The sequence below is a fragment of the Arachis hypogaea genome, chromosome 9 (assembly GCF_003086295.3).
Source record: "Arachis hypogaea cultivar Tifrunner chromosome 9, arahy.Tifrunner.gnm2.J5K5, whole genome shotgun sequence".
NCBI lineage: Eukaryota > Viridiplantae > Streptophyta > Magnoliopsida > Fabales > Fabaceae > Arachis > Arachis hypogaea.
Genome location: NC_092044.1, coordinates 114,552,530 through 114,574,808, shown reverse-complemented (window position 1 = coordinate 114,574,808; position 22,279 = coordinate 114,552,530). Strand labels below are relative to the sequence as shown.

General features: G+C 33.6%; 2 protein-coding genes and 2 long non-coding RNA genes across 10 annotated transcripts; 2 read left to right on the top strand and 2 right to left on the bottom strand.

Annotated features, from left to right (window-relative positions):
* Window positions 1-1,765: 1,765 nt before the first annotated feature.
* On the bottom strand, window positions 1,766-3,417 carry LOC112713099 (B3 domain-containing transcription factor VRN1-like). Its single transcript, XM_025765849.3, has 4 exons — window positions 3,126-3,417; window positions 2,626-3,052; window positions 2,402-2,556; window positions 1,766-2,163 (listed from the first exon to the last, which is right to left on the bottom strand). Exons 1-4 carry the CDS (start codon window positions 3,213-3,215, stop codon window positions 1,915-1,917), a joined length of 921 nt encoding a protein of 306 aa, XP_025621634.1. The 5' UTR covers window positions 3,216-3,417; the 3' UTR covers window positions 1,766-1,914.
* A 787-nt stretch (window positions 3,418-4,204) lies between these two features.
* Window positions 4,205-12,479, top strand: LOC140175382 (uncharacterized). 6 transcript variants are annotated; one of them, XR_011866111.1, is made up of 6 exons: window positions 4,205-4,898; window positions 4,985-5,126; window positions 9,924-10,035; window positions 11,074-11,169; window positions 11,691-11,871; window positions 12,282-12,479. It is a non-coding gene; the product is annotated as an uncharacterized lncRNA (long non-coding RNA). The 6 variants fall into 6 exon arrangements; XR_011866112.1 differs by having other exon boundaries at window positions 4,232-4,898; window positions 4,985-5,129; window positions 9,924-9,967; XR_011866114.1 differs by having other exon boundaries at window positions 4,288-4,898; window positions 9,924-9,967.
* Window positions 12,480-14,872: 2,393 nt separating this feature from the next.
* On the top strand, window positions 14,873-17,022 carry LOC112712188 (NADH dehydrogenase [ubiquinone] 1 beta subcomplex subunit 7). Its single transcript, XM_025765006.3, has 2 exons — window positions 14,873-15,290; window positions 16,660-17,022. The coding sequence occupies exon 1, from the start codon at window positions 14,975-14,977 to the stop codon at window positions 15,278-15,280; it is 306 nt and encodes a 101-aa protein (XP_025620791.1). The 5' UTR covers window positions 14,873-14,974; the 3' UTR covers window positions 15,281-15,290; window positions 16,660-17,022.
* An 806-nt stretch (window positions 17,023-17,828) lies between these two features.
* On the bottom strand, window positions 17,829-20,100 carry LOC112712190 (uncharacterized). 2 transcript variants are annotated; one of them, XR_003157713.3, is made up of 4 exons: window positions 19,949-20,100; window positions 19,469-19,552; window positions 19,164-19,267; window positions 17,829-18,099 (listed from the first exon to the last, which is right to left on the bottom strand). It is a non-coding gene; the product is annotated as an uncharacterized lncRNA (long non-coding RNA). The 2 variants fall into 2 exon arrangements; XR_003157712.3 differs by having other exon boundaries at window positions 19,474-19,552.
* Window positions 20,101-22,279: the final 2,179 nt, after the last annotated feature.

Below are 22,279 nucleotides of genomic sequence, written 5' to 3'. Positions count from 1 at the left end.
TATCATTCCTTACACACACACACAATCCACACTAATTAATGATTTTCTATTGCTGGATTCTCTAGATATAAGACTAGTATATGGCACACCATTTTATTCATTTAGAAATTAGAGAGAAAATGATAGAGATCAGCGAGATAAAGAACAAAGAGGGCGAAATAATCAAAGTGGGTTACCTCTAACAAATTGGGATCCAATTTTTGAACGCCTGGAGATGAAGCTAAAACATAACAACTCCAAAATACTACTCTTTGTAACAATAATAATCACTCCATCTAAAAAACAAGAACACTCACTAATCTGTAAAGAAACACAAAATTAAAAATAAAATAAAACACCCCCAATTAAATCAATTAAAACAAAACTAACTAATCTTTGAACACCACCACCATCTAATCAGTAGAGACAATTTGTATCATTCATCACGAACATTTTTTATCCAAAATGCAATTTTGCCGTTCGAATTTAAAAATCATAATGGTTCAGTCCTGAGGTGAAGATAATTTTAAATTTATTACAAACCAATAACAACTAGTTTAGGTAACTACTTGGCTGCAGTGGCAAGAACAACATAGCAGGAATTAAAAATTGTTCAGAATTGAGAAATTCGCAAAACTAACCATTCAATATCCTACTAAAGTAACCATCCAACAAATATCAACCAATTTTCAACGATGGTCAGCCATTATACGTCACGTTGCATGCACATGGTCCACACGGAAAAAGGCAAAAAAATTTCAAACTTAACTCATATATAAACACGAACCCAAACTTTTTCGACCTTTTCCGCGCTAAAATAAAATCATGAAGAACTTCAACAACCTAAACTAACTACAAAAATGGCTCCTACTGCTATTTAATTTCACCATGGCTAATCACGTATTTCATCAACAAAATCTATCTACAATCAAACATGCAACCGTGATTACCAATCAAAACTGAACAATCTCACCCACTTACCTTGGATGGTTAAGATTCTTCCGATCAAGATATTCGTTGTCTTTCTGGTGAACCGTTGAGTAATAGGCGGCTATTTCTTCGAGGTCGGCTGCTTCTATGCTCAGAAACAACGGGCCCTGGTCATAGAATACTCGAAAGATGTTCACTTCGGCGGTGAGATCTCCCTGGCAGCCGTTCTGATCGGCGGCTTCTCGCCCGGCGGCTGGGTTGCAGCGAATGCCGGATGTTCAGCGATGGCGCCGTGCTTGAGGGCAACGAACAGGTGGCTTGCGTTCACCTGTGACCTTCCTTGGTTGCAGGTTGCGGAGCTCAGGGTTCTAGCACCGTCACAGGTCTGTGCATTGAATTTGGAGAGTTTGAGTGGGGGGAGGAGAGAGGGCGAAACAAAAGGGATTGAGAATTTGAGAAAAAAGTGAAAATAGCAAAAATATGGTGGTGTGTTAAAATAAACAGCCATAATAAGATTAGGATTAATTTTCAGCTTATATTTCAATTGGACCTAATAAAAAATCTATTATAGACATTGTATACATATTTCATTATCTCAATCCTTAAAAAAATGAGTCTTGATGTAATATAACCATATTAATATTAATTTGTATCCTTTTTTCACTTGCTATTGAGTTCTCTTTATCGTTTTCTGAAATATTCATTCATTATTTTATATTTTATTTTATGAAACACTATCTGGAACCGGAACTATTCCAAAGTTAAGTTGGTAAAGCTGAGGAATTCTTTGATATTAAAACTGCATTAGTGTTGAACAAAGACTAACAAAAACCAACATATATCACATAATATAGTGTTTAGTAATTTTGCCCAATATTTACTATTTGAGAAAGTTTAGAGGACCAACAACGTTTTCATCATATTCTTTCCAAAATGTATCAAAACCAAAAGGTAAGGCCATCAAAATGCATGGAAAGTGATGTTATCTTCCAAGTTGAGATCAAACTAACTCTGCTGCTTTTTGAAAATATGAACCCTAAACTGCAAAGGATGAATGTTGATGAGCTCAAAGACACAAACATCTCCAGGAAGCAATTCACTCTCATCTGCAAACAAGGACCATCCACCACCCAAGTACCGACAATTTGAAGAGTTGCTACCACGCCTCAGTTTGACTTTCCACGATTTCTCCCCAATTTTCAGCTCCACATCCTTCTCATCCTCATCAGTATACTCTTTCATGTTTGGCACGCCCTTCAACAACAATAATAATAATATATATATACTTTAACTTTTTGCAAGATAAAGATCATATACATAATATATAATATATATGTTTAGATACAAGACTATACGTATATACTAAAATTATTATATCAATAAATACATTTTAAAAATAAATTAAATAACATGTGAATTTATATAAATATATTATTTATAGTATTTTTGTTAGATATATAGATGTATCTCATATTTGTTAGTTTAATCGTACCGCTTTGTATTGTGTTAGATGGATATGGGTTATGAACATTGTGAAGAAAGGATTATCAGACACGAAGTTCATAGCTACTTCCTGTGCTCTTTCTTGCTTTGGCCAATTCAATGATGAACAACTTGATCTTCTTTCAGCAACCTTCTTCTTCTCATCTGCTAATAATTAATTAAATAATAGAAATGGAAAATGAAATAATCCTATCTATATATATATATACATACCTTTCATTCTTTTATTACAAGGTTGAGGAACCAACACTAGCATGCTGCGTTTGTGTTTACAAGGCTTCAAAATCTCAATGGAGTCATCATCATTGTGCATGAGATCAAGTTTGATGTTCTTTTCATCATCACAAGCAGTAGTAGTAGGAGTAGTGTTTAACTTTAACCCCGGATAGAGTATTTCAGAGGCAGATTTGTCAAAGATGTGAACATCAAGTTGTGAATTTCCATGATAGGTGAAAAGAATCAAGTGGCCATGATCTAAGGAGTAGTTTTCAGTGAATTTGTTCCAACCCTTTTGGAACCAAACCTCATCATCATTTTTTCTAGTCCAATTCACTTCCCATTTGGTGCCATCTGGAGGCTTCAAAAACATTGGATTCAACAAACCACCTCCATATGTCCTTGTAAATTTACTTGATATTTTCTGTGTAATAATTAATCAAATTAAAGATGCTCAAAATATAGAATATGTAATGAAGATAAATAATGCTTATTACCAGAGTCTGAAGATCAGTTTTATTGAAGATAATAGCTGAGAAGTGGATAGGGATTATAGCCTTGCCACGCCACTGAGAAGAAGAAGACATGGAGATAGGCGGTGAGACTTTTCAGTGCCAAGAACACAAACTAGAAATCAATGGGTGTTAAGACTAGTATATCTATATCTATTTATTTATTTATGATGCTTAGTTACTGCTCAAGTGTCATGATTACACCTCCAAATGGTTGAATTCCCAAGGGCTATATGGCAGGGAAACTCAGTTACTGACGCTATTTCCTTTTGCTTCTAAAGGAATGCAGCTAGCGCTGCATGCCACTTCTTACAAGAATAATTACTCAAGGTAAAATTTATTGGATTGTTATTAGATTGTTATTAAAATTTATTGTTTTTATCATTAATTAATTATTAATATTTAAAATTATAAGATAAAATATATTATTGAATTATTAGATTAAAAGAATTGATTTTAATAGTTAAATAATGATTAAAAATAATAAATTTAAATAGTTCTCTAATATTTTTTATTTAAAAATAGAGTTTATTAATTTGTGTTTTAACGGAAATGCTAAGAAGAAAAATGCTAAAAGATTATTAAAATTTATTATTTTTGAACATTAACTAATCATCAATGTTTAAAAGTATGAGATAAAATATGTTATTAAATTATTAAATTAAAAAAATCAAACTAAAAGAATTAAATTAATGACTAAATAATAACTAAAAATAATAAATCATGATGGCTCTCTTGCATTTTTCTACTAAAAATACTATAAAAAAATGTTCGACAAAAAATTGAAAATATAATCTTTAAATTTTTATATGTTTAATATATTAAAATATAAAAAGATTATCTATTTTATAATTTTTACTAAAAATTTTTTATGATATTTTTAACTCTTAAGTCTTTTTTTTTTTTTGAAGGAAATATATATATATATATATATATATATATATATATATATATATATGGAGGCCCATAATATCAAGGTGGACCAAATTACAAATAATTATAGGGTTTCTTCTAGCCACAGAAAATTTGGCTTACTAAGAGCTAAATAAGCTAGTGTATGCGCTACTATATTTCCATTTCCTTTAATATGGGTAAAGTTGTAAAACCTAAAACTATTCAAAAGGGCTTTACAGTTTATTATGATAGTGCCAAAAGAACCTGCAAAAGATTGTGTGGCTTTCAAAGCTTGTATTATTTCAATATTATCCCCTTCCACTTCTACCTCCAAAAAATATTCTTGTGCCGCCAAGCTCAAGTCTATAAAAATAGCCCATGCTTCTGCCTCTCTAACTGAAAATGATGCAGCAACCTCCAGCATGGTAGCAAGCACAACCACCCCTTCTCAGTTTTTAATTACAACACCAACTCCTCCTCTCCTATCATTTATAATGGCAGCATCTACATTAACTTTGTATCTTCCTTGCTCTGGAGTCCTCCAATTATTCGCACTTTGGCTTTCTGGGTGAGTTCTTTGCAACAAGGGGACATGCAGGTCGGCCTTGGTTGCTTCCGTGTAGGCTTGGTGCGCTTTCTCCAGCAGTGCCTCTGGCCGAGAGTGTTCCTGATTGAATATTAGCTTGTTCCTATGAGCCAAATTGCGTGAAGACAGCAAAGGAAGAGCCCACCCCTTTCATCCCCAAAAAGATTGAGCATTGATTGAACCCATTGTTGCAGAGAGGTGTTGGTCGCTGTTTCCGTTCTGAGCGTAAATAGGGAGATAAACCAGAAACACCTCGTCCAGGTGCAGTCCCTGAATAGGTGAGAATCTGTCTCTTCCTTCTCCCAGCACCTTGGCCACGCTGTAGTTCCTCTGATGCCTCTCTTTTGTAAATTTGGGTTTGTAGGTAGTGACCGGTTCATCAATCTCCAGGCAAAGTTTTGGCCTCTCAAGCGGATTCTCATTTTCCAAATTTTTTTTCAAAAATGTTGCTCTGCTTGGATTGGGGTGCTGGTACGAACTGCGTTCTGGTTATGCCTTCTTATGAGGTGGTAAGCTCTCTTTACCTCATAATCTCCTTTTTTATTGTACTTCCAATAGTAGCTATCTTCCTTTGCATGAATGTCTAATGGTAGTTCTAGGATTTGCTCTGCTTCGAAAGGTAGAAAGGTATTGTTGATTATCTCTTGGTTCCATGTTCTGTCTTCTTGATTGATTAGGCTATCCACTGTGGTTTCTTTATCAAAGCCTGTTCTTGTACTCCACAGTTTGAACCCATTTTGGTTAGGAAGCCATGGATCTCCCCAAATCTTTGTATTTTTTCCTGAACTAATTTTCCACAATCCACCCAGCTCTAGCACCCACTTTGTTTCCCATATGTTTCTCCATGTGTAACTAGGATTATATCCCCTGTCTGAATCAGTGAATTTTTTTCTAGCATAATATTTTGCTTTAAGCATTCTGGTTGTGAGTGATTCTGGATTCTTGATTAAACGCCATCCTTGTTTAGCCAAAAGTGCTTGGTTAAAAGCCTCGAAACTTCGGAAACCTAACCCTCCATCCTCTTTTGACTTGCACATCTTCTCCCAAGCTACCCAGTGTATCTTTCTCTCCCCTTCCTTGCTCCCCCAGTAAAAATTGCTAATAATCCTCTCTATACGGCAGCAAAGACTTTTAGGGATTTGGAAACACCCCATAATGTACGATAGAATAGATTGTGCCACTGACTTGATTAAGACCTCTTTTCCCACTTTGGATCGACTTCTCTTTCCAACCTTTTAACTTCTTCCAGGTTCTCTCTTGGACAAACTCAAAAAAAATTTTCTTGGATCTTCCAAACAAAGTTGGGATTCCCAAATATTTTGAGTGATTTTTCACCGCCTTTATGTTCAACCAATCTTGGATAAGGATCTGTCTGGTAGGAGGTACGTTTCGGCTAAAGAAAATCTCTGACTTGTCCAAATTGATTTTCTGTCCAGAAGCTAACTGGTAGTTTTTAAAAATCTCCATCACCGATAGGATAGTTTGGTCTGATGATCTCAAGAATAAGATGCTGTCATCGGCAAAGAAAAGGTGTGTAATCTCAGGAGGTGTCCTTGCTATCTTAATCCCTTGGATTGCTTTCCTTTCTTGAGCTCTTCTCAGAAGACCGGAGAAAACTTCAGCACACAAAATAAAAAGGTATGGGAAAAGTGGATCCCCTTGCCTAATTCCTCTCCCGGGCTTAAATTCCTTTGTTGGGCAGCCATTTAGAATGATTCAGAATGATACTGAGCTGATACATTTCCAGATAAGGTCGATCCATTTTTGCGGAAATCCCATAGATCTCAATACCTCCATTAGAAAAGCCCATTCGACCCTATCGTATGCTTTTTTCATATCCAATTTCAGCCCCATGTAGCCTTTGTTTCCATCTTTCTTCTTTTTCATAAAATGGAAAATTTCGAACGCCGCTAGCCCGTTATCCGTTATAAGTCTTCCAGGAATAAAAGCGCTTTGAAAATCACCCACTATGTCCGACAGGATCAACTTCATTCTATTTGCAATGGCTTTGGTAACTATCTTGAACATCACATTGCAAAGTGATATTGGCCTGTAGTTCTTTGTATGAGTGGGGTTTCTAGTTTTTGGTATTAGGCATATGTGGGTTTTGTTCATTTCTGAGGGGTCACCACTGTTGTTGAGAACATTGAGAGCCCATTCGGTTACATCCTCTCCTACTATGTCCCACATTCGCTGGTAAAAAAGAGCCGGCATGCCATCGGGCCCTGGAGCCTTTGTCGGATGCATTTGGCTAAGAGCAGATTTGACTTCTTCTCTTGTGAACTCTTCTTGTAAGATATTCAATCTCTCTTGTGTTATTTTGCCTCTAACCACTTCTGTGACTTCCTCCACATTTTCAATTCTATCACCAGCAAACAGATTTTCAAAAAAATTAGTAATCACCTCTTCTACTTTTTCTTCCTCCTCATGGACTATCCCCGCTTCATTGGTGATCTTTAGAATCTTGTTCCTACTCCTTCTTTGCGTAGCTTTTTGATGGAAGAACTTAGTATTTCGGTCTCCTGCTTTTAGCCATGTAGCTCTTGATCTTTGCGCCCACCAAATCTCCTCTTGTTTGAGGAGTTCATCAAGTTCTCCTTGCAAAACTTTGGCTTTAGCTATGTTCTCCTCTGTTTGTAGGCTTGCCTGCACTTCTTCAATTTTTTTTTTGTTTTTCTTTTATTGCCTTAGGAATCTGTCTGAAATACACTTGTCCCCACTCTTTCAGAGTGTTGCTACAATTTTGGAGTTTCCTTGTAATCCCCATATTGCCCGGTATCCATGTCTTCTTAACTATCTCCTCACACTCTTCTTTTTCCAGCCAAACCTCCTCAAATTTGAACCTGTGTGATCTGTTGTTCTTTCTTTCTGTTTCTCCCATCATGTCTATGAAGATCGGACTGTGATCTGATCTATATCTTTGAAGGTGTTGTACCACAGCTCTAGGGAACGCTTTTTTTCAGCTTATGTTTGCCACAGCTCTATCCAATCTCTCTTGAACATTTTGCTCCCCTCCTTGGTTGTTGGACCATGTGAAGGCATGGCCTACAAAGCCTAGATCCAATAATTCACTGGTTTGAAGCGCCTCTTTAAATCCTCTTGTTTGTGAGAAAGTCACCGGCAGCCCTCCTTGTTTGTCCTTCTGCTCCAAAACTTGATTGAAATCTCCAAAAACCAACCATGGCTTATTCCTTGATTGTCCGAGTGATTTAAGAATCTCCCAAGACTTATTTTTGTTTGCCCCTTCCGGATATCCATAAAAGCCTGTAGCCCTCCATGAGTTGTTGTCCCCTTCTTTACTAATCACCATATTAATGTGATTTTCTGACATTGAAGAAATTTCCACTATAAGATCGTTTTCCCACAAGACCGCCAAGCCTCCAGCTCTACTTCTCCCTTCACCTCTGCAATCTACGCCAAAAATGTTGTCTAGTCCTCCTCTTCTTCTCAATCTACCAATCTCATCTGCCTTCTTTCTTGTTTCCATTAAGAAAACCAGGTTGGGATCTTTTTGTCTCAAGAGCTTGTTGAGAGCTCTAACTGCCCATGGGTTCCCAAGCCCACGGCAGTTCCAACTTACTAGTCTCATTGTTCTCGACAGGGTTGCTTTGCAACCACTGCCGTTGGTGAGTTTGTTTGGTGCTTCTTGCTTATGTTTCCATCTTCTGTTTCAGTTGTTGTGTCTCCTTGATACTTCCTTTTCCCCTCCATAACTCCCTTCCCATCCTCTTTTTATTTGTTGCTTTCTATCTCCCTTGCTCTTCTTTTCCATTTTTTTGCCCTTCTTTTTCTTTTTCCTCCATTTCAGTTTCTTTCTTTTTACCCCTGATCTCTAGCCCAGTGTATTTAGTTGACTTGGCTTCACTTTTTGTATTATTGTCATTTGGTTTGGCTGATGTATCTTTATTTTGAATCTTTTCCTCTTTGGTTACTTCTTTGTTTGCTGGCCTTTTTCTGTCTCTTGTTCTGTCCTTATAGTAGCTATTAGGCTGCTATTCCTCTTCCCTTCTTCGACAACATGTTGTTTATCGAGCATTTTTAATTTTTCTAGCTTTTCTAGTAACTTTTTTTGGCTTTGTTTGGTGGATTCCTTTTGGTTCTGGCTTGTTCTTGCCCCTTCTTCCTCCTTTTGCTTTTTGTTTGCTTCTACTTCCACTTTAACTCCTGTTATTTCTGCTCTTATCCATGCTCCGAGTTTTCTGGATGTCTGTAGTCTTCCTTCCTCCTTCTCTTCTGCTCTTTTATAGTTGTTTTCATCGTGACCTAATAAGCCATAGAAATAGCAAAGAGTTGGGAGTTTTTCATATTTGAAGTCTACCCATGTGATTCCGTCTATAGTACTGCCAATGTTCACTCCCCTTTTGATTGGCTGGTTCACATTGATCCTCACCTTGGCTTTGATGAATATTCCCTGACTGTTGTTTCCTTCAAAAAGGTTGCATTCTAGCACTTCACCTGCTACTGCTGCTAACTTCCATCCTAGCTTCATTGTTTTGCAATGTTCTGGCAGGTTCCAAATCTGGACATACACTTCAGCTTTTGTAAAGTCCATCTCTGTAGGATTGGTGTTCCTTTCCCATTGTTCCATTATGAGCCATGAGTTACTGAAGATCCATGGGCTTCCTTTTAAGAATCTCTTCATATCTGTTTCCTTCTTGAAAAAGAACTGGTATAGTTTGTTTTGAATCTCCTTCATTTGAAAACCTTCAGGCTTTTTCCAGATGTTGAGCATTGCATTTTGAACCCAGTTTGGGTTGATGATTTTCTCAGTAATAAGCTTCCCCTCTAGACTGTATTTGCACTTCTGGATCCCTTCTTCAATGTCTCCTTAACTCTTAAGTCTTAACATACATATTAGCCAATAAAAAGTGGTTGGAGTAACTTATTCATGTGTATTAGTAACCTAAAAATCGCGAGCAGTAACCACTTTGAATTTTGATTGATATGAGATTTACTCTTTTCTCTTCGCATTCCTTGTCATTGCTCGCGATTTACTCTTCTCTATTCGATTTTCTCGTCATTGCTTGTGTTCCTCATTGCTGGCGTCGCTGTTGGCGTCTCCGTCGTGTTCGTCGCTGCTCGCCTCGCCGTTGGGTTCGTCCCTGCTCGCGTCACTATCTATTCATTGCCTACTGCTTAATTAATTCTGGTCTTGTAAAATCGCTACAATGTTTCATTGTTATGATATATTTATCTGTGGCTGCTTTAATCACTGAATGATGGCAATTTTAGGGATTGAAATTTAATTATTGTTGGTGGAATCTCAAGTTGAGAATTTAACAGTGGATTCATTGTTATTGTAGATGTTGGAGTTGGCTGGGAATTCCTTCAGTTCAATTGAGTTAGCGCTAAGTTTTTCGCCATGCTTCCAATTACGTTCACTTCTTTTTTTCTGCTTCTCTCTTTGCAAATTAGGTTTGCTTTCATAGCTACAATATTTAGGGAATTCTTGGAAGCTTTGTCTTGGCTACAACTACCTCAAGTGCTTAAACATTTGATGGTTTTTGTGTGCAATAGCTATTTCAATGGTTTTATCTTGTAAAGTTGTAAACAATGGTTTGGCTGCTTGATGGATTTTGTGTGCAATAGCTATTTCAATGAAAAACTTGTTTTACTACTTTAACTTATAAAAAATAATTTAACTTCAACCTGAAGGCTGCTCAATGTGATCACTGATCAGTTTGAAATTTACATATATGCTGTTGTTTAGTATTTTGTAATCTATATATTATTTGATTAGCTGAGTAGTTGTAGGGTCAAGTCTTGTTCTGTTTCCTTTTTTAGCTAAATTGTGTCTCTCATTTAAATATAAGGTATTGGTACAGATCAGAATGTTCCGTGCCTGCATTTGTTTTTTGCTCTTCCTGAGATTGCACATACATAGATAGATACTCCTTTAATTTAAGCCATTAGTAATTGTAATTATTTAATTTAAAACATTAATTTGTGGGCATGTGATTCATCTACTACTAAATAATATGTATGGACAGATTGGGACGAGAAGTAAGCCATGTATGTTAATGGAAATTAACCTAAAAATGGTTCATAAAACTAAGCTACACATTGCACATGTGCCTCCACAACTTTGATGAACTATACACAATACAGACATGCATTGCATAACTTTGTATTTATGTTCATTATATATCATATGTGTGTTTGTGCCTTATTGATTTAGTTTAAGGGGGGAAGTCCATTTGAATTAAGTGTAATTAAAAAACCTGGGTACCTCATCACTGCATTGTAATCTCCCCATTTAGTTAGAGGTCAGTATTTGTTTAGATATAAAAGCACATGCATTTCTATGTTTAAATTTTCATATAGAAATCAGTGTTTTTGTCTTCGCTAGTTGCTACTTAGTAATAAATTTTATTGTTTTTCATGGTATCTCCAAGTACTAGTCATTTCAATTAATTGGATGTCCTTTTGACATTAGAATTTTACTGCATGCAGATCTATAATTTGGACAGCACAGACTTTGCAATTCTCTTGCAGTTTCATTTAAGCTCTATGATTTGGACAGCACAGACTTTATAGAATGCCAAAGAGGTAGCTATTCTTTTTATTTGATGCTTCAGGATGTAAGTAACTTATTTTTTTATGGAGGAAGAGATGGATAGATTCAGCAAAGTTCAAGAGAGTTTCTTGCCAAGTTCTTCAACTCTCAATGTACTTGAATTCATGTTAGTGATCAAAACATAAATGTGGAGCCAATTAAATTGTTGCAATTGTGAAAAATGTGATGCTTTAGTAATTTTTTATTTGAATTTTGGCAGATTGTTGATATTAATAAAACTCTGTTGTTGTTCATAGAGCTTCAAACCTTAGGTGACAGCTTCTGTGATTTGGTTTAATGGAGGTTCCAATTTACAGGAATACCAAAGATTTAGAATTGGAAATGATGGGAACTTACAAGGAGTAGGCCTCTTCATAATTTTTTAAATTTATTAGGAATATGCCCCATTACTTAATTGCTGCTAGTGGCTTTACTAAATTATATTATTTAAGTAAAATCACCAAAATTAATTCATTCATTAATTATAAGATAATTTTGATGATAATTGTGATAGGTGCTATTAGATTGATTCTTTGGACACTTTGGCTCTACTCGGTGACCGTGACCGCTTTGCCGCTTCCGTTGAATGGATTGGTAAAAATAACCAGGATGAAAAACATGAAAACAAAGGAAAAGATGAGAGCTGTGAAGTTGCTAAAAGCGGTGCATCTGAAAGGGAAGATGCAACTGACGAGGTAATGCTTAGCTTCTGGTTCTTTTTTCTTCTGCAAAAAAACCTTGAATATATCGAGTTATTATGAAGTTTAAATTTGTAATATATCTCTTTGTTAGTTAGCTCCATATTTATATAGAAGTTAGTTTAGTCAGTGGCAAGAATAGAAGATTGAGATCTCTTTTTGCACATAGTAGAATCTTGAAGCTTCTTCTCTGTTTTCTATTCTCTCCTTACACATCAACTCTGTTTTAATTTAGTAATTTATGTATTTGGTATTTAGTGATTTTGTGTCTTGCATGAATGAAATCTAAGGCAAGCTATTTATTACTTTTATATCTATGTATTTAATATCATAAAGAAATTTCTATTATTGTAATTTTTTAGTTTTAATGATAAGTTACTTATTTTTTTGTTGTGTATTATTTGCAGATTTAGCATATAGGACAAGTCAAGCATGGATATAAAATATGCAAGTAGATTGACATCTTTTTTACAAATATTAATTACTATTTTGTTATATATTGTTATATAAGAATTTTATTATTTTGTCGAGAATTATTGATGGACATGTATTTAAAATACTAATGGATCCTTTTAATATCTATTTTAATTTTTACTTTATTATTAGTTATTTTGTCTCTTTTATAAATTTTTTTGTTGTGCACAAATTTATTTATTAATTAAAATAATTACATATGTATGAACAAAAAATTTTATTGTAAATTTTATTTTTTTGTATTTTTATTACAAAAGTAACTTTTATTTTTGCTCAAAAGGCAACTCTCCTATTAGTTGCATATTTTGAATATTAGACAACACTTAAATAGTTGCATATCCAAAAAAAAAAAAGCAACACTTGTATAGGTTGCATATCCAAAAGAAAAGGCAACACTTGTAAAGATTACATATTCAAAATTAATAGGCAACACTTTAAAGGATTGCAAATTCAAACTTATAAGCAATGCGTAAAAAGATTGTATTTTATTGCAAATAGCCAACACTTTTTAGTAGTGGCCAAAATATAAGAAAATACAACACTGCAAAAGTGTTGTCTCAAATACACCTTTGAAGTGTTGTTGTTTTTCAACCAAAGGCAACACTTACCAGGTGTTGTCCTCAAAAGCAACGCTTTTGAAGCAAAAAAGTTTTGCCTTGATCTAAGGCAATGGCCGCACATGCAACGCCGCCCAAAAACGTTGTCTTAGATCCAAAAGTGTTGACATAGATCAAAAGCAACATTTTTATCAGCTTTTAAACAACACTTTTTAAATGTTGCCTCAACTTAAAAATGTTGTAGTGAGAAGACATGGATCGAAGGGGATAGTTTTTATTGTGAGGGGTCGCGTTGTTTTTCTAAGAAATGGACGGGACCGGGTTGATAATTCATTCTTGTTTAAAGTAGCTAATAGTTATATTGTTATTTAAGGACATATTTAAAAAGATAAATATTAGATTGCTATTAAAATTTATTGTTTTTATCATTGATTAATTATTAATATTTAAAATAATGAGATAAAGTATGTTATTGAATTATTAAATTAAAAGAATTGATTTTGAAGAGTAAATAATAGTTAAAAATAATAAATTTAAATAGCTCCCTAATATTTTTTATTTAAAAATATAATTTATCAATTGTGTTTTACCGGAGATGCTAGAAAAAATGCTAAAAGGCTATCAAAATTTATTATTTTTAGACATTAATTAACTATCAATGTTTAAAAGTATGAGATAAAGTTGAGTTGATGACTAAGTAATAACTAAAAATAATAAATCATGATGGCTCCCTAGTATTTTTCTGCTAAAAATACTATAAAAAAATGTTCGACAAAAAATAATTGAAAATATATTTTTATTATATTCTTAAATGTGTCTTTAAAATATAACTTAATTAAATGTTTTAAAAATTATCATAATGAAAAATTTTTAAATTTTTTATATATTTAATATATTAAAATATAAAAAATGATCTATTTTAGAATTTTTAACAAAAAAAATTTTTATGATATTTTTAACTCTTAACACACATATTAGCAAATTTTTTATTTAAATTAAAATAATTATCTAAATTAGTTCCTAAAATTTTTAAAATTAAATACTTTAGTTCTGAAGTTTCAAAGTATACCAAATAATTTTTAATGTTTATTTTTGTCTAACAATATATTTTTCATCTAATTTAATTTAAAGAGTGAAGTATAAAATAATTTTTAAATAATAAAAAAATTTTAAAATAATCTCTATTTTTTTTAAATCCAAAATAATCATTTCGATTACATGAATCAAATTAAAAAATCTAACAAAAATAAATATTAAGGATTTTTTATGCATTTTAAAATTTAAAAGATTAAATGTCCAATATTAAAAATTTTAAAATATAATTTAAATCATTACTCTTAAATTTGCTACTAAAAATTTATTGACGGGCAATCTAGAATAAACATTTAAATGTAGATTTAAGATTGTTGTAATGGTTTAAAATAAGATGATGGATATTGTCACTCTAATTTTGATAATGTAATTTTCTTTTACAAATTCATGTAATATACAATGTTTTTGCTTTGTGCATGCAATAATTTATTAACTAACGATAAACCTTTAAATGAAATTCAGATTTACGATGGACTAATATCAAGTTAGAATATACCGTGGACAACAAAAAAAATGTAATATACAACGTAAAAAACAATATTTAGAGTGACATTATTAAAAAAAAAGAGTGAAATCATTATTTTAATAAGCGAAAATTTTCAATACAAAGTTTTCTTTTATTATCAAAACTCCTTATCTAAATATGAAATATCTTTTTAACAAATATTATTGTTTTTGAGTTTATATTTAATCAGTTATAATTTATACTCGTATTTATAAGACTTTGAACATATAGAACATATATTTAATTGGTGAATAAAAATACTACAAAAGATAATAAATTTTTCTGCTGCTTAGTCGTTTCTCTACATAAAAATATTTTGATAGAGTGTTTTTAATTTATAAAAAAAATAAAATTGATTGGGTAAGAATTAAGATGCTGTTCAATATTGAGAGGGCAGTGAAGACACTATAAGGGAGGAAGCGCAGAGAGCGAGCAGAGAGTGTGTTACAAAGAGAAGCAGTGAAAGTGAGAGATGGAGGTTCCCGGTTCATCGAAGAAGATGATAGCGACGCAGGAGGAGATGGTGGAAGCCAAGGTTCCCCTTGCATACAGGGACCAGTGTGCGCACCTCCTCATCCCTCTCAACAAGTGCCGCCAGGCCGAGCTCTACCTTCCATGGAAGTGCGAGAACGAGCGTCACTCCTACGAGAAGTGTCAGTACGAGCTCCTCATGGAGCGCATGCTTCAGATGCAGAAGATCAAGGAACGAGCCTCCCTTAATCACTCCCAATCCAAGGGCGCCGCCTTTCCCGTCATCCCTAAAACCGCCAATGCCTGATTCATTCCAGGTTTCTGCTTCTCCCTGATCTAGGGTTTTCGGATTCATTCCTCATTCCTGATTGATTGATTAATTGCTCTCCTTATCAATATTCTCGCGTTCGGATTTATGGGATTGTTCACGCTTTTACTTGATTAGGATTAGAGAATGTTAGTTTCGTAGGTGTCTCTTTGTGGATTAAATTGGGTTTGCTGTTACCGTAGGACCATAATTTTTGTTCACATTAGCTGCACAGACAGAAAAGTTTCATTCTTGTAGCTTGTAGTGTTAATCTTATCTTCTTTAGTTCTTTCTGGCTCTATGAATGGAGAATGGGGATGTGAAGATTGATCCTCCTACTACAAAACCAGTTAAGTTATATATATATTTTACCCCCTACGTTGTGTGTGTAATGTGTTTTAAGTTGACTAGACTTCATTTTAATTTTATTATTGTATAAAACTGAAGAGTATGCGTGTTTTTAGTTGCAAATGATGGTTGGTTGGGCTTGATTTCAACGACTAAATACCCAAGATGGCACTTGTAATTTACATCAAGCCTCGAATTGATCCCTGAAATTTCAATTAACCCATTCTGAACTTCCACATTTTGATTTGTGACATGCATTGGCCCCAGGTTCATCTCCATAAACCCTAAACCCAGCTGAGTTGGCACTTAAGCGACAGTGGCAACAATAGAGTTTGCTTAGAATGGCGTTAAGGAGGAGAGGGAGAGTAATAGTCAAGTGTTTTTTATGTGAATGATCTCTTCGTAGGGAGAGATGTAATTTGCACAACCACAAAATGACATTGTTTCCATTTGTTCACTGTTGCAACTTAACGTGCCAATTTAACTTGCTGTTAACAGAGATAAACTAAGGGATTAACACCAGACACAATTGGAATTTGGGAGATCGGATTCAGTTAATTGAAATTTTAGGTGTTAATTTGTGGCATGATGCAAATTTCAGGGGTTATTTTGGGTATATACTCAATTTCAACTTATTGTTGAAGATGGTAGGAGTTTGTTACTTTGACCCTGTACTCATGGCTTTCCACTGGAGTAGATGTAAATTATGGTTGATTCGGTAGGTTCTAACACATACTTTAATATTGATGACTGCCTTTGTTTGAACAATTGGGGAAAAAACATACTAAGATAATTGCTTGTTGGAACAAAATGTGAATTCATGACTTTATGCACACATAATGTTGAATGATTAATTGAAACGGAAATCCTGTTACCTAGAACATGACTCAGCTGTTTCAAATTAGATTGTAAGTTTTGATATCAGTTGCTTATTTTGCTTTCCACTTCTTTTTTGTCTGTTCCCACTTGCTTGGGGTACTGGTACTGATTCTGCCTATTGCTTTCTAATGCGTATGATGTGCTTTTGGCAGGAATCTTTGCTTGGGTGGGAGTTCCTTCATGTTTTTCAGTTGTGTGAAGTCGAAATTAACTTGGATTGTTTGTCCAGAGACTACCAAAGACTGTTTATACTTTAATTCTCGCAATTTCTCATCATGGACACATGTTTTTACTTGAAAGTAATAAATTTTTCTTAACTTTTCGTGAGTGGAGATATGGTTGGTTTGTCACTTCTATTCCCTGACCAATCATCACATATGTTTGAAATATTTTTGTTAAAGGATCCAGATCTCATTATATATCACTCAAGTACTGATAAACCCTGTAATTACCTTATGTGCTAAGAGACTGCCTGCTTTTCTATAAATGAAGAAGCCAGTTCTTGGATTTTGTCATCTTCCTCATTTGATAGAATTTTTGCCTTCACTGCTGTTGCAGCATGTTTTACTTTCTCCATTTTGTTATCATCTATCTTCTATGAACCATAATATACTTTTGTGCCGTTCTCTGATTGATCTTTGTCTATCATTATATGAAGGTTATAATCTTTTACATTAAGTCATTAACTGATACATATCACACACCCAAAATTGAAACTAAAAATTAAATTAAAAAAATATTCTGAGTTAGACCTTTGTTCATACATACACCACTTATTAATCTACAAATAACCACTATATTTATTTTCTACTAAACGTGTTTGGACATTGAAAAGAAAAAAAAGAGACTTGTTTTTCTAAAATTTTCAACACTAGAAATTGAAGTTCAGCAGCTTGTCTCACTTGGGAGGCAACTTTCATTATAAATATAGGTGAGCCCAGAACTTCACCTTGTGATTATTACTTTATAATATTGGCCAAAATAAAGAACACAAAAATAACGTTAGGACAAAGTTTCTCAGAACGGTATTTATTCCAATATTCTTCTGTGTGTATAAATTGTAAAATTTTCTGGGAATGGAGCAAGCATACCGAGTTTTGGTTAACACGGCAAGTCCTCTCTTCCTCATCTCTTTTGTTTCCTTGATACCCAGGCCCTCAATTGTTGTTTTAATCAATCTAGCATAGATAGGTTTATATGGTTTCCACAGCATGAGAAAATTACAGGCCAGTGTTTGGGATTATAGTTCCTGCCTCTAAATAATATAATTGCAAATTCTTGATTAACTGTTGTTTTAAGGGGGCACCCTGCACTGAATAACTCAGTTTTAGGACCCACCGCTACATAGTAAAGATTATACTGATGCCCATCTATGAAAAATTCATTACATCACTAAATTTGAAAATAAAAGATATATAAAGACAAAAGTGATCACTTGGAGTTGGTCAAAAGAAATGTATTAGAATCAAAAGAAAGCCAAAACCCAGGAAAAACCTGTGTGAACATACCTGCATTAGACTCAAAATGTCAACATCATCACCAACTTCTATGATTCCTTGCTCAACCAGACTTGTGGCAACTGTTCCTCGTGCCTTCGACAAAAATAAATTATAAGAAAGCTGAGATAACATTCTGTATATTATATCTTAAATAAAGATGTAACTTTCCAATATTTAGGAGCATGCCAAAGTAAAATTATATAAACTTTCAGAAAATATATAAACAGAGTTGGGAGGTCATGAATATTTAAGTCTAGAGTAGCACAAACAGAAGCCATGAATATTTATGTTTGTGACATTTTAGCGTCAAAAAAGTTGAGCTGCCGTTAAGACTTAGCTTATTGCATGAGAGAAATTAATTTGACACTCATCACAATCCTATATATAATGCAATATAAGTAAGTGAACTTAATAATTACTCATATTGTTGGAGTCAATAAAAAATAGTATGAATTGTGAATTACTCTAAAATTGTGTGGATTACGACTACTAAAAGAAACATATATGTGAAGGAAGCAAAAATAATGGAAACACAGTTTTGAAAGCTGCTCTGCCGACAACTTCTCTATAAATTACTATTACAAATGCAAAAAGGATTATTAGCTTGGTGCACGAATGATATGCTGCTTTATTTGTCTTGGAAAAAGAAAAAGAAAAAAGGAATAGAAACACCAGATCAAAGAACTGCACTACCTCATGTTTGAGCATGTGAATTGTTTGAACCTGAACTATTGCAAAAACAAAAAGAATATTTTAAGTTAGTTACAACATTATTTAAGAAATGAAACTCTTTCAGTTTGCCTGGGTTTACATAGAATTTAAGCAAAATTTCTATCCCTAAAATACTGCTGCTCTAGTATCACAAAGCAAGACTGAGGAGAACAAAAATCAAACATGAGATAATGTTGTAACTAACTGATAATATATGCAGCACAATTTTTTAGAAGAATTTAATGGGGTTTTCATAAACCAATTAGCCAGCAAAGATTTAACAGACAAAATAAATAAATAAAGAATAATTGAGGATTTATTGATGAAAGATATTTATTAGAATGGATGAAGTTAGTTACATGTTTCCATCTTTACTCCTAAATATAGGGGTTTGAAAGAATTAAAGAACCTCTTGCAATGAAGAAAATTAAAGTCCAATTAAGTACCTTGCAAGTTAAAGGACCTCTTGAAGGATGACACTTTGGATCCTATCATGCAGCAGCAGCAGCTTTTCATTGCAACATATATAGAAGGCATACATTCATGCTAGCTGTAGTAGAGGAACGGGTCAAAACACCAGTTAGAAAAAAATGGCCAACTCCATTAGCAATGCATTTGAATACATTGCACAACTCACAAAAAAGGCAAAACCACATTGTTTAAATTCCCCAAAGAATCTACAGACAGATCAAAGTGTTGTTTGAAGGGAAAAGCCTCAGACCCTAGGCCTGTAGCAATGGGAAAAATGAACCTGACTTGCTATTAAATGAAGGCAACTGTGAAAGCTTCTTGGTCAATGATTCCTGGCCGCAACCTTTGTCTTCCGTGAGACCACCTGTAAATGCATATTATCAAACAATCATAAGCACAATGTACATATTAGTATATCTAAATACCCAAACTTCCAAGTTACCATTTGACAGTTCAAGTCTTAAGAGGTAAATTCAGTTAAATTTGGAATGATTCAACTTCAGAATAGTAGTAGTACTACTTAGCATAATCAAGCAATAAAACTCAAAACACTTCCAAAGAGCATAAAAGTTTTTCAAAAAAATTTTTTGATGTCAATCATAATAGAGATCCTGATCTCAGGCTTCAACCCCACAGAAGATGTTCATATCACAAAAATTCATTCTTCCCCTTGTTGTTCCTTTTTGCTAGAGAGACCAAAAATCGCACAAAAACTCATTACACACTTATAATCTAAATTATAATTAGAAAAGTTGCAAACCTTTTGCAGCACAAACAAAAATTCTGGGAAACCAAAAATTCGTCAACCTCAGGGGTCCAAATCCCCTAGTTACAACAATGTCGTAATGATCACATTTGCAGCACCTGCTGTCCGGCTGTGAACCAAATTGTTTTGAATTTGAACTTCATTAAACTCCCTCCTAATACTCTTCTATGTTACAGAACTTTTAATTTTGATTATTTTATAGATTTTTGTTGTTTTGCCACTTGTCAAACATTGAGCTTATACACTCGTCCATCACTGAACGCGCCACTTGTCGAGTAAAGAATCAACTACTACTCTCCTATTATATATTAATAGATAGATAATAGATATATTAATAGATGTTTTGATTAAAGAGTTTCATGGTTTTGTTGGTCTTCAATTTGGATTATATTTTGATATACAAGCCTGAAATCTTTACATCTTGAATCAAGCTCCCCAGAAAATCAAATGGGCATAGCGATTAAAATAATTTGTTTGAGGAAATATTACACACTAACACACACCACGTTAAGGGTTACCATTCACTCTTAGTCTAGTCAAGTCCTGAGTCCGGATGCACATATTGCAAGGCAAACATCGATAAAGTTTCAATGTTCACAAGTTAAAACTTACAACAACTGAAGTGTAACATCGAATCACTGAATCCTGTTCTTTTTTGGGTTTTTTTCCTTCGTCAGGTGTGTGGGCCGGTAACAAACCAACCCTCAACCTTTTCTTTCGATTGGGCTGTTCGTATCTGGAGTGGTGTGCACTAGCATTCTGTAGTAATGGAGCAAATGTAGAATATTGGGCCCAATAGTCATTAGGCTAATATTGTACTTTTAGTCTGCATACTGTTTACACCAAAAGGCCCAGTTACTCAGCCAAGCTTTATCAGTGATATTTTTCACTGATAAGATATTGACCATAAATCTGATATATATAAAAAAAAGAAAGATATTGACCATAAAAGAGAGCAAAAGGAGACTACTTAATTAGATTAGGGCCGAGTTAATTTCATTGTTTACAAACTATAGCATTTTTATAATAACACATTCAAACATATTGATTCTAAGTAACAGAGGGTGACTTAGCAAGAAGAGGTTAAAGTTCACCACAACATAGTGAGCTACAGTTGGAATCTAATCTTGACAGGGAGAGCCCACTCACGTTTAAGTGCCCTACATTATTCAAATATAATTGTTTTCCGTAAGAGAGATTAATTTATGCCTAAGAATTTATCGTATGTAATTTAAGTTCAAAAGTTAAAGTTAACAAGTACAATATGACATGAATGGAAGTGATTAAACTATACAGTACAAAGTACATACTAATGTTTGCACCAAACAAAGAAAAGAAACTATAATGTCTAAACTCTAAATTACGTTAAATCCAATTTTGACCAGTCATAATTAAGTCTAAAGTATAAATTAGCTTAAGATTAATAGCAAAGTAAGATACGAAACTAGATGAGTCTTTGAAAATATGAGAAGAAGCATATAGCTTGAACGTAAATAAATGTGAATAAATAGTGGGAATAAAGAGGATTGTTGACAATGTGATGTGTGTAGAGAATGTGCAATGATTGAAGAAGGGTGCCCACCATCTTGACTTTGCAAGTTTGCATTCTCTAGACACTGAATTAGGTTATAACAAGTTTGAATTTATTGTATCATGTCTTTGTTCTTGCAATTTAACAACACTTTCCAGCAAGACTTTTAAAAACTTCCACATATTATCGCCTTCCCACTCTCGTGGGATGATTTCAAACGCATTAAACTCTCCAAATTCCGTTGACAAGGTTTACTAATTAACCACATCACATGACTTTTATATATATAAGATAAGATAAGATGTGGATGTGTTTATTATTCTTTAAAATTATATGATTTATTAGTAATATGTTATTATTTTTCTAATTTTTATACCTCTTACACAATTAATGATTTGAACGTCAGAATTTTTTTTAGATATTATTTTATTGGGTAATGCTAAATAATCGATAATTTTTTTGAGCAACATAAATAACCACCAATAAAATAAAAAACATACTACACCTCCAAATTATTTACCTAAATCTTAATATTAAAATAACCATCCGCATACCTAGTAAAATAAACATCCAATATCTATTGTTCACATTGTTCACCAATAATATCTATACTTTTCCTATTTTATTTGGTTCGTAGATCATGACTGATTTGAAAGTTTTCGTTCTTCAAAAACTTACCAAGGTAAGTTACTGATGAACACAAACCAATCAACTTCAATTTATTTAGAGGCTTTTAATGGTACCATGAAATATTAATCATAAGTTAACATGAGTTTTGATCAGGCACTTGGACT

Bases quoted from the DNA above. Each gene is read 5' to 3' on its own strand.
- LOC112713099 (XM_025765849.3), bottom strand. From the start codon at position 3,215: ATGTCTTCTTCTTCTCAGTGGCGTGGCAAGGCTATAATCCCTATCCAC. The intron at 3,053-3,125 runs GTAATAAGCATT...ATTATTACACAG, and splicing joins AAACTGATCTTCAGACTCTG to AAAATATCAAGTAAATTTAC. The intron at 2,557-2,625 runs GTATGTATATAT...AATTATTAGCAG, and splicing joins TTGTAATAAAAGAATGAAAG to ATGAGAAGAAGAAGGTTGCT.
- LOC112712188 (XM_025765006.3), top strand. From the start codon at position 14,975: ATGGAGGTTCCCGGTTCATCGAAGAAGATGATAGCGACGCAGGAGGAG.